The sequence below is a fragment of the Macrobrachium nipponense genome, chromosome 47 (assembly GCF_015104395.2).
Source record: "Macrobrachium nipponense isolate FS-2020 chromosome 47, ASM1510439v2, whole genome shotgun sequence".
Lineage (NCBI taxonomy): Eukaryota > Metazoa > Arthropoda > Malacostraca > Decapoda > Palaemonidae > Macrobrachium > Macrobrachium nipponense.
The window spans coordinates 30,592,424-30,605,065 of NC_087222.1; the positions used below are offsets into that span (position 1 = coordinate 30,592,424).

The 12,642-nt window shown below is 38.6% G+C and overlaps 1 protein-coding gene across 3 annotated transcripts in view; it reads right to left on the reverse strand.

Annotated features, from left to right (window-relative positions):
- LOC135204829 (hydroxymethylglutaryl-CoA lyase, mitochondrial-like) overlaps positions 1–11,769 on the reverse strand; it is a 30,379-nt gene extending 18,610 nt beyond the window's left edge. The window contains exons 1-5 of one of the 3 annotated variants that reach the window (XM_064235033.1): positions 11,174–11,721; positions 8,261–8,290; positions 4,721–4,887; positions 1,795–1,918; positions 652–864 (exon numbers count right to left, since the gene is read on the reverse strand). In XM_064235033.1, the coding sequence (XP_064091103.1) occupies positions 652–864; positions 1,795–1,918; positions 4,721–4,887; positions 8,261–8,290; positions 11,174–11,566 (927 nt within the window). In that variant the 5' untranslated portion in view covers positions 11,567–11,721. Of the gene's footprint in view, positions 1–651; positions 865–1,794; positions 1,919–4,720; positions 4,888–8,260; positions 8,291–11,173 lie in introns of all 3 variants that reach the window. The other 2 variants (XM_064235032.1, XM_064235031.1) reach the window with 2 other exon arrangements.
- Between the last annotated feature and the right edge of the window lie 873 nt (positions 11,770–12,642).

Consider the following 12,642-nt stretch of genomic DNA (forward strand, 5'->3'; position numbering starts at 1 on the left):
TGCTGAGTTAACCGTCTACCCTAATGATCTCTCTTAGATTCTGTCTGAATTTCCTACATCCTGTATTACTGACTTTAAAGTAGACGAAAAATGTCACACTGCAGACATACACATCATCATTTTAAAACGAAATATCCTTGAGATTCATTTCAAGGATGCTGCTTTCACAAGAACAGCTGAAGCAAGAATGGGCGACTTAATCGTTCAAACAAGAAATGACATAACACAGTTAATACATTTTGTATTTTCTAGAATTAAATAGCTTTCTTACATCCTGGGTGACTAGGGTAGTCTCATTCCAACAGCAGATGAATGAAAGAACACGCAGCCATGCTCTTCTATTTAGCAACAGAAGGAAGACGATGCTGTTGCCTCATTGATAATGGCAGCCTCTCAAGAGTCTTCTACTCACATTATGCACTGCTAGGTATTAAACTTACAGAGCCATCCACACACGCACGAAAATTAATTATACCACTGTACTTGGAAGACGTAAAGTTCACGGTAGTCTCTAAGTCAACCCTGTTCAGGTTTCCTCCGTATGCTTCACAATCTTTTCTATCTAACATTCTTCTTTTCATCTAACATTCTCCCTGGCAAAGTATACTACTAGAAACTGTTAGATATCTATTGTATTAAAATCCACCTCACCTGCGCCACAACCTTGGGATTAACCGGACCCTCGTAAGGACAGCCGCAAACACAAGACACGTAGCCTCTCACTTTCACTCCTGCTTTCTTAGCTGCCTCTGTCACCACTTTGAAACGTTCTAGCGACTCTGCTATGGAACAGTTTATGTTCTTTTGACTAAATGATTCTGAAGCTGCACCAAAGATAGCAACCTCATCACACTGGACGGCAACCTGGAAGGAAGAAAGAAATTACATACACTTGGAACCAAATATGTTCATACTTATAGGAGACGAATCTTTGGCAAAAATCTGAATCTGGAATTACTGATCATTGGTGAAAAAAATATAACTGAAACTTAACCTGATAATATCTCAATTGTTATTACATCAGTTCCTGTTTTCCTTTCCGCTACTGCTTGCAAAGAATCTGCTTTAAGTTTTGCAGTACTGGATTTTCCTGTCATGGTCACTCAAGTAATACTATCAACCAAGTCTAGCGCAGAGGTGAAACAAGACAGAATTAATGCTTCTTAAAGCCTGGGACCATATGGATGATTTATCAAATTCATTCACGAGTCATGATAAGCACTCCAAAGAGACAAGCCACTCTTAACACAAAAAGAAATACATGAGATTCTTGATGATGATAATTCGAGTGACTGTGATGATTTCAGTTACACTACATAACAAAACTCACTATTAAAGCAACAGCAATGGTGACAACACCATCACCTTGCTAGGTGAACGGTCTGTCACTGTTGCAGAAGAAATCTCGTTTTTACTGATGTTACTGGCGAGAAATTTATAGTTCAGAACAAAGAAGATAATACAGAATATCTTGAGTAGTCTTTTGTGAATGAATGTAAAAAAAATTGCCAAGCAATATTTGGAGGAAAACAAAGATGCTCTACCTCAAAAAAATTGTGTGGGACTCATGAATGAAATGTGTCTATTAGCTTACTTTATTGCTTATAGTACTAGTGGGGGGTGCAAAGTATAAAAAATAGTATGATGATTCTCCCTTGTCATCTACAATTGTTTCCAGATGAATGGATCCTCTTTTTTTACTAAAAGACTACTTTTGTATTGACAGCTTTCTACGCCCTCAATATTTTGTCTTTTAACATTTTTCTAAGTTTTAACGACATAAGATGAACTTACCGCAGCCTGGAAGCCTTTTAAATTGGGTGTTAATACGGGGTAAGACACGCCTTTCACACGCTGGATTCCTTTCATTACCTCTGTGTGGTCGGCCATTTGTGGCACCCACTTTGGGGATACAAAACTGAAACAAGAGATGATCATAAGCTCAAGTAATCATAAGTATATATAAATCTTAAATTTTCCAGCAATATGTAGGACTGATGTTCTGCTACACAAAAGGCAGAATGATATTTCAAGAACTAAAACTCTTCCCAAACTTGAAAATTGAGAATAATCAAAGAGTTCACCTTTCATAAAAAAAAACCGCTGCCTTCCACATGTCCAAAAATACAATTAAAAAAAAAACTTTAACCCTAGGGGAAAAGAGATTCTGCCCCCCCAACCCCTGAGTGAACGCCATATTCTTTGGAAGCTTGAATTTCAAGTCAATGGCCCCTTTGGTGGGCTTGTCCCTTATGAATTGGTTTTGTATCATCTTCAGAAAACTGTGTTCATACAGCAGGCAAAGTAGTACATATTACCTTACACAAAATAATCTCGCACTGATAGGAGGACTGAAGTAGAGGGAAGCTCTCACATTACACCGATTTCATCAAGCACAAAAAGGGACTTCATCTGAATCTAAGAATCTTGCTGAAACCCTTAATCTTCAGATCTCCTAAAGAAAACCTGTTTGGAACTCTTAAGGCAAGGCAAGGTTGCTTTATATAACTTTGACACTTAACACTCACAAGTATGACGTCCCCCTCCCTGGTACCTGTCACCCTAAGCAACTTCTTATGATATCATCTCTTAGCTCGTGGAAATAAATAAGATTCTAATGATGGTAACTCGGATACATAGAGTTAAAAAATTCCTGGGTTTTCAAGATGAAGTATTTTTTCCTGAGCTTTGTATATTCCATCCTTTTTGCATTCCAAATACCTGTCATATTTTTCAGATAAGCAAAAAATTAGGCATTTTGTACCTGCTCATATGGGTGGTACAAATCTTGACTACAACATTTACACAACAACAACCATCATTACACTGCTCTTCAACCTTGCTAAAGAAATAATTTTCTAGTCATAGTCCAGTTGCAATACTGCTACTTGCATCCATACATACTAACTCTCTTGAAATCCTCAGCTGAAAACCCTATAGAAAGAATCAACAGACTACAAACCCAAGAAGGCTTCAAAGGGAAATCCGCCTAATGGAAAAGGTGATAAATATGAGAGAATGGAAAATAAAACCAATAAACCTGAAATTCAAGAGATGTCAGCAGACAGCAGGAATGAATTAGCTCCTGCTTAATTATTAGGAGATCAGAAGATTCCACATTGTAGCCAAGATAAAATGTCCGGCAAATTGGTAGTACTAAACCTAGTGGTAGAGAACAACAAGATATCCGCAACAGCAGCCTGCCAACAAAAACTAGGTTAGTGTTCCTTTTTAGATCTTGACTAGTTACATACAAGACTATTTTAATTAATACAAGTCCACACTTCTCCATTTTGATTTTTTTGTGCTGTTTTTGACTCGATCAGCCATAGAGCTCTCATGGAGACTACATACTTGATCTCACCCACAGTTTTTAAAGGTTATTGCTGATGGTATCCTCACAGTATCTAGACATTGCATTGTGTTCTAGAACAGTTTCTGTTTTCAGTCTTCACTGATGATGACCTGACATTTGACCTATTACAAAAGATGACACAGTACTATGTAGATTATGTAACTCTCATACCAATTACTTGCTCCCCGAATTCCAAACTAAAGTTATTGCTAGCCCTGGTACAGATCTGGGACAGACATATACAATGCCCTGAACATCTGACTTTGCAGACCATAAGAATTAGCGTATATGTCTGAAGTACTGTAGGTTTAAAATGAACGGCTGACTAAGACTGGTAGCAACCAACAGATGCTATCAAAGGAAAAAGTAAATTTGCAACACTTTTTCTAAAGTCTCTCAAATAATATTCATGCAGAGCATACATACCTATAAATAAGCTTACTACAACCATAAAATCTATGCAAGTTGTACATCTTCATTACAAAGACAAAGCTCTTTTTTTTAATTTAAAGCCCCAATGGATTTCAAAGTTCAAATGACTGGACATTAGAACTAGCAAACACCTTGCAGTCAAGATGACCAATATGACTAGGGTTGAGCAGGTACTAGGAACCTTTTATTTGTGGCTGTCCCATTCTCACATAGCAAAGGGATGTTTCCCCCTCTATCTTGGTAAATCGTTGCATTCCCATGGGTGAGACTGTTTGGTGACTTCCAAAATCTGATATAATTATTAACATGAGCCCATGAGACTTGCCAAACAATTTTTTTTTTTTATGATAGAGAATGTGTCCCTCAGTGGCAGAGGGGCAATATTTACTAATGGCATTTAAAACTTTTGCAAAGCTTTCTGCCCTTTCACTGCACAAATTTGCTTATTCCCAGCAAATATCAACACCCCTTCGATACAAGTTTAACCATTTGAGATTCTCTGGGGCATCCAAAAGCTCACGCGGAGGATCACATACTGACTGCTCATGGTCAAAAGGAATTTCTTTTATTTTATTCCTTGATGTCAATTGTTTTTTCATGGTACAATGCTGGCTATGGTGTTATTTTGAACCGAAGTAAAACATGAAAACTGATGTGCTACAATTATCAAAAGATTTTCTAAGGACGATGATATTTGAAGTCAGTGTCGATAATGTGTATAATAGCGATGATGTCATCAGACTTCAATGGGCAATAAAAATAGTAATCGTCAGATTTCAACGGGCAATGAAAATAGTCGTCAGATTTCAATGGGCAATGAAAATTGTCATCATCAGATTTCAACGGGCAATGAAAATTGTCAAACAGTAATCTCACTAACACTGCTACTGGTTGCTTTATTTTAAAACTTCCTACGGATTCCAGAGCACTTACCTTGTTGCTTCTACGGCCTTATGCCCTGCATGAGACAATCTATTGATGAATTCTATCTTCACATCTGTAGGAACTAAGGCCTTCTCATTCTGAAGGCCATCTCTAGGCCCAACCTCCACGATCTTCACCTGCCTCGGGTATTCATGACGCAATGCTGAACTGCGAATCTGCAAAATTGAATTGTCACTGGGTTTGTAATAAAACTAACAGTCATTTAACATGACTGAAGATATTTTGGGAACCTATCAATAAATATAGTATCACAAACTTCTAAAAATGAATCCTTGCAAATCTTCTTGTTCCATTCTCTCACAAATGTCAATGAAAATGTTTCTGCCTGAGCTTTTCCCTGTATGTGGTCAGATGTGAAATGGGTTCTCCATCAAAAACCCCATTTAGGATACAGGAGATGTTCCAGCAAGGAAAATGACTTTGCAAAAGGCTGAAAGAGTGAAAAAATGACAAATTTTCTAAGACAATTTTTATTTTTCATAGCTACAAACCTGAGGTCTTAACAATAGGATAATTTCTAACGCCTAGCTGCGTCCAACCACAACTTTCCTCCAGGCGGTTTTAAGAAAGACTGACGCTGTGGCGTGTTCCCTGACAAACTCTTCACCCGGCATACGCACGCGTTGCCAGATCTCACAAGATTCCTGGCTTTTGTCAGCGATTTAACCGGACCCAGGTAGGTGCTAGAAATTATCCTATTGTTAAGACCGGAGGTTTGTTCGCGCATGAACAATAGATTATTACTGGTTAATATAAGAATCTCACTAGTAAAGTGAACAATAATTATCTGTCACACATTTACGAAGCCTGTACACCACCTTTCAACCAGAAATTTATGTCAGTGTACACTAGAAAGATTGCAAATGAGGATGTTGCTAGATGTGTAGCCCAAAGGAATGAAAACAAACTAATATCTGAATGCAATGGAATGGGAAGAGGATGCAAAATGTACAGTATGTATTGTGCCTCTTCAAGAACCTTGTCCATCAAAAACTCCAACAGCAGCACAGTCCACAGTCATCTAATTCTGACCCTTGAACACATGCAAGCTAAAAACTATACCAATGTCTTGGAAACAAAGCACACATCCTTCAGGTTCTTCACCCTGAAGAAATCAAGGTGAAAGGAAGTCGGAATAACATCTTCTTTCCAGTGTAGGATCAATCTCTCAACCACAGGCAACATTAACAGGAAGACACCATACCTGGTAATACGTCTGATCTTTTCACCTTTGGGAGTGCGTAGTACTATATATGTAAAATACAAATGTTTGCAAAAACTAAGAATGCTTATTCTGCTTCAATACTTTCTCCAAAGCCCCTAGCTATACAATGTTACTTCAGAACAGTTAGTACAGATTGAGCAGTCATCTTTGTCAAAGCACTCACCCAAATAGGAGCAAAACTGGACCCATTTCGATCAAAGACCTGAAAATGGCAAAAAAAAAAGCAACACTGCAACAGAAGTGTGTGCACCAGGAAAAAGTAGCCAGTGAGCTAACACTCCTATAAAAGGCCAATCATACCATGTGAGGAGTTTTAAAGCTTCAGCATGATTTCTGTAGACTTGGCAACACCACCAATTACTACTTAACCGGAGCAACTGATGTTTTAGCGAGGAAACTCTCTAGCCTTTCTAGGCAAACTTGAAGTCTAGAAATAGATTAGTTTTAAATGTTTCTGAGTTTGCCTCCATGGCAACAAATAGTACAATATTTTTGCTAGCACTTGCTCAAGGCAGTGATAAGGACAAAGAATAAAGATCATAGAATAGAGAATAAAATATAAAATTTAGGCCAGAGGTCAAGAACTGGGACCTATGAGGTTAGTCAGTGCTGAAAAGGAAGTTGACAGTAAGAAAGTTTGGAAGGTGTATCTGGAAGACAGAAAACCTTGCAGTTGCTGTATTAAAAAACTGTTAAAGAGGGTGGAAAGTCTGACGAAAGAAAGGGAATATGAACACAGTAAAATGAATAAAAGTAGCCGCACGAGATGCTCATAGGCACGAAGACATGTATCCAAATGCCACTTATAAACCTGTCTGAAGGAAATGTATCGAGAGGAAGCACGTTGCCACCTCCGCAGGAGATAAATTTGCAGTGTATTTTATTCATGAAGGTAGAGTTGAACTGCAGGATAAACTGAAATGATGTGAAGAGTATAAACTTAGAAATTCAATAAAAAGTATAGATAAGTTAGCTATAATTTCAGGTAGTTCCTTCCAACAATTTCCTTTACTATTTTGTCATAATCATTTGAACTAATGTCTCCATTTTGATGGGTGGCCAGGCAAACCCACGTTGTCCATATGAACAGATAATAGTAAACACGTGTATCTTGAACTGCACGGATACCGCACGGTTGCAAGGGGAAACTCACACCGTGCAGATGCCACGGCAGTTAACAAATCTGCATGGTTGTGTGTGTACACCCCCGTGTTCTCTCACTGATTTTGCATCTGCATGGACAGAACCGTGCGGATGCAACCGCCATGTGTGAAAAAGATCTTAATTTAGAATCTAAAGTACCATCACTTGACAAGCCAATAATCTATTTTTTAGAGCACTGTATCATTTATTTTCTTCAGTGAGTCTGGGCTAGATACTGGGCCTTTATATCATTCATTTAGATGACTAGGAACTAAATCATTCTTATTTTACCCCAATATCAAAACAGTTTGAGGTATGATTTCAATTCTTCCCTAACTACAGATTTTTTTTTTTTTTTTAACTGATACTCATCCTTTACTCGTCATCAAATTTCAGGTCTTACTCTCGTTTTACATGTTCACGAGATACATAGAACAAGTGTTTAACTCTTTACCCTTTCTGACCTGGTACGAGGAAGACATGGCAACCTGCTTACCACATCTACATGATCTATCAACTTAGGTCTAGGTTTCATGAATCAAATTTGGGAAAAGTGGCAATGTCCAAAGCGCACGACACATTCGTAGTCATTTTGGTTTTACTATACAGTAGTAATGTTTCTTTGGCATCACGTACAGCACACTACACATTCGTAGTCATTTTAGTTTGGCTACGGTAATGTTTCTCCATCATAAAACTAGATATAATGAAGAGTAGAAGGTGTATCAGAATAATTTGAGGTACAAGTTGATGTCCATTAAGAAACAGCACTCACCCATTTGTTGTTTACCATAATAATGGAAAAAGCTAGACAGGATTGCAGCAGAGGAGGATCACAGGAGCTGTTTCTTGTGGACAGCTTAATATCGCAGCAGAATTTGAGGAGGAGGAAATATTGAAAATTTGGAAGAATGGACAGGACTGGAAATCACTGTGAGGGAATTAAAGCTTAAGGAGACCAGAAAATAAGCAAGGGGAAAATTACCATCCAGAATGTGGCTGTGTTGCTGTGGGGAAGGTGCTGTCACAAGAGGTCCTCATGCTTACAAAAGATACACAGAGTACAAGTGCTTTATGCCCCAAAAAGGCATTAACTATAAAAATGAAGATAATATACCTCTCCATCAGAACATTTTGTAAAATATACCTAAATTACTTACCTCTTCGTACTGGGAAGGTCCAAATGATAGCTTGGAACAAAATAATTAAAACTGTTAACAATATAAGCAACATATCGTTTGCTAACATTCTAACTTCAAGAATATCCATATTTTTTTATTTAAATACTATATGCAGTCCAGTGGAGTATAATTGCATTCAATCTTATCATAAAATTCTTACTAGATTTTTTTACTAGGTTAAATTTAAAAAAATATATACAAATGTTTATCTTAAAGCTTAATCTCAGGAGTGGTACTTATTTTGTAATATGGTACTTGTATTATTGTAGTCCCATCTGAGCCTGGGGCACACCCGCTAGCTTTACTCAGGTGTAAAGATAGGAAATGGATGGCTGATGCTGCAAGAAAGACCCCTCTTGCACATCCGCCTCACCCAGGACCGAAAGGGTACAATTTTAATTCACAAATTCAAACTGAGAGGTTATTTCTTGGCCTGTGAGCTAATGAGAGACGCTGGTAATCTTACACATGCAATCAACAGATCATTTCAGAAGAATGGGCTACTGTTCCTTGTTGAAAAAGACAGTACGTATTTAGTCCCCAAAAACAACATTCTTGTTGTTATCATAAGTTCTGTAATAAATGGAACAGAAGCAAGATAACTCAAAATGTCATGGTTTTGGGAAGATTGTTGAACTTGATGTTTTCACTCTATGTCTCATAACTGACTGATATCATCTTGCACTATTATGTTCACTTAATAAGATCCATAAAAAAAAAGACTCAAGACAAAGGTCTTGGAAATCAAGAACTTCATAATTATCAAAGGATGAAAAAAAATTCCTCAACTTTTCTAACATCCTGATGAGAGTTGTGGAACTTTGGATTTTAATCAATCAGACCTATACAGGCAGTCTCCAGTTATTGATGGGGGTTCAGTTGCAAAGGCTTGATGATGAGCGGAGATTGCTGATAACCAAAAATCGGCACGTTATAGGGCCCAAAATCATCAATTTTTGGATCGCCAATAACTGAGTTCTCCGATAACTGGGAACTGCCTATATACTGATGCTTCTACTTTTTCTCGATAGCCAAACATTGTCAATCGTTACGGTTAGTTAGCATTAATTTTGACTTAATCCCATTAATCTATGATGGCCTTCCATTTACACGATGCATTCCTTAATGAACATAATAAATAGACTCTTGTAGATCACAAACAAAACTAATAGAAATTCACATATTCTACTAAGATTTCATCATTACTGACATAAAAGTTCTTTTTGTGGCTGGATATAATATAAGTTCTCTCTTTTAAAATTTATGAATAAAAATGTAACACTAGACTATCCTTTATTTATTTATATAAAGTCTGTCTTTGAGTTTCTTGTAATAGCAATATTCTTTAAGAGGATGTTAAGAAAAGTAGGACTTTACAAAAATATGCACTCTGGACTTTTGTCAACACAGTGAGGGTGTTTACCACAACAAAAGGAAAGCATAACAATAAGTGACTGGTAAAACTGAATCAATAGATGGCAACAATACAAGCTTCTGGACGTTACTAAATGATAAGTCCAGTGAACACCTTGTATGAGCGCACTCCGGATTCGCGGCTTTCTCTCTGGAACATATACCGCCACTATTCGCAAAAAATTTGCCTATTCGTGACATTTTTCTATGAGAATATCCACAATTTCCTGTTTTATAAAATCAGTTTTATCATAAAATGCACTTTTTGTATCAAAATTATTGAAAAACCAGGTATAAATGTTTATAGTGGGTTTTTCTTGAGTTTTACCAGACAAAATAGGCCACTTTAAGCATTTTAATAAGAGTTTCAACTTTTTGCGGATTGTAGCTTTTTGTAGGGGGGGGGGGGGGGGTTGTCTGGTGCGCACCCCCTCTGTATGTATATCGTATAGGCACACGGCACCAACCACCAAAATTAGGCTAGGTGTTGAAAGCTGCAGGAAATCCAGTTATCGCCTCTGACAATTATCTTACAGGATGCATTAAATCCGGTGTCTCTCCCTGCCGTAAAAGTTTCGGTCGTAAATCTCCCTGCCATAAAGGTTTAATTCCTGAATCCCCCAGCCTCAAAGGTTTAATCACTGAATGTCTCTAGTGTAAAAGTTTAATTCGTAAATCTTCCTGACATAATGGTTCAATTCCTGAATCTCCCTGCTGTAAAGGTTTAATTCCAGAGAATCTTCCTGCCAGAAAGGTTTAATTCCTGGGAATCTCCCTGCTGTAAAGGTTTAATTCCTGAGTGTCCCTGCCATAAAGGTTTAATTCCTGAGTGTCCCTGCCATAAAGGTTTAGCTAATTCCTGAATCTCCCTGACATAAAGTTTATAATTCTTAAATTCCTGGTAGTCAAGGTTTAATTCCTGAGAATCTCCCAGCCATAAGGTTTACTTCCTTAATTCTCAGTTGTCAAGGTTTAATTCCTGAGAATCTTCCTGCCATCAAGGTTTAATTCCTGAGAATCTTCCTGCCATCAAGGTTTAATTCGTAAATTCCCAGTTGTCAAGGTTTAATTCCTAAATCTCCCAGCCATAAAAATTCAACTTCTAAATTCCCAGTTGTCAAGGTTTAATTCCTAAATTCCCAGTCATAAAGATTCAACTCCTAAATTCCCAGTTGTCAAGGTTTAATTCCTAAATTCCCAGTTGTCAAGGTTTAATTCCTAAATTCACAGTTGTCAAGGTTTAATTCCTAAATTCCCAGTTGTCAAGGTTTAGGTAGGTAACTCATGATAATCCCCCAACCGTTAAGGGTGAAATTCCCACTAATAAAATAATGGGGCAGATCTACCTACTACAGGAGTCTTTTGGTCCCACCACACGAAACTTTGGAGGTCCCTTCCCCCTCCATCCGAACACCCCGCCCCCCAAAACGGGCCACATTCCGAAAGATCTTGTCAAAAGGGTTACTTATTTATACTCACCGCGGAGACGCCGTACCTCCTGCAGAAGGTCTTCAACGCCCCTATGACGTTGGCACGGCAGGTCAACGTACCCATGGGTATCCCCGTGGACGTACCACGATGCCCCGACACCAAGAAAATGGAGCGACTTGGTCCCTCGATGTCGAGACGGTCTGAAGAGCAGCCTCTTTCTTCGGCCTTGTTGTTGTTGTTGTCATTAGGGCCGCTTCTTCTTCTTCCCTTTTCCCCTTCGTCTCCCTGGTCCCCTGGAGGGACGCTACCCCCGAAGAACAACGCTAAAATCCACACGAATATGGACCCGAGGCCCCTCAGAGCGGACATCCTAGCGAGGGGGAGACTTTCCTTCATTTTCCCCCAGGGAAAGAAGGGGCGCCATTGGCGATCACGAAGCATGGCGCGGTCGCAAGGGAAAGCGAGCCAGTCTAAGGATGGTGGCGCTATAGTAGTAGTTGTAGTAGTTGCATGCGGAAAGGGAGGGCCCTTACAACGGCTCTTCTCAATGTTGCGTAACCGTCCGTCGCCAACGGCGTCCGGCACTGGAGTGGCGTGATGTTGGTGGTACGATCTCCCTAAACGAAGGACAACCACTCCTACAAATAGATTCGGTCAAAAGGAGCCACACGAGGGTCCGTCTAGCCCGCCCCAACCGCACGACGAATTTTGGGTAGATGAGTTTTTCGCGGGGCGGCGGTTAGCTAGCTACCGAGAGACAGAGAGAGAGAGAGAGAGGCAGACAGCAATGGCCCCAGGGCAACTTGCTTTTCGTAGAGCAGTCTTTCCTGCCACGTTCTACAAGGAAAGTTCGACAGTCCAGGGAAGTAGGAAGCTAAATTTCACTCGTGAAAGCGAGTATCGAAATCCAGGTGGCATTTGACATTTTGTTTACAGGCCTAATATCTCTCGATTAGATGAACCATGGTTGATAATTATGCTTATCACGCCGTTGCTACTACAAACACTAAACCTGAAGGTTAATTCTCTGCCTTGGAGGTTAATCATTCTGAATTGCAACAGGGAGACATATTGCAATTTTCTTGACAAATCGATACGTAATGATAAAATATATATGTTCACGATTCTCATGAATAGTCAATTGGCTACGTGAGTCTACCAACAAGTGAAAATGTGGGAACTGCAAGATATTTTGATAACATTCGTATAATTCAGTAAAAAGTTCTTTTCATGATTTATATTTATATAATCATCTCTTTGTTTTACTTTGATGTTTGTGAACCACCCACAGACAACGATCTTTAGAAATTATTTTCACAGAGGAAGCATTGTTAAAAACATAACAAAAGAAAGAATATGTCGATAAATGACTAATGATTTTTTATTCAGTCGCAACACGGCCTTGATGTTTTATGCAGCTCTACTTACCAACTGATATCAATGAAAAAAAAGTTTAATGGATAGATTATAAAGAGTAAATAATACAAAGACATTTTTGAAACTCATCGACTCAGACT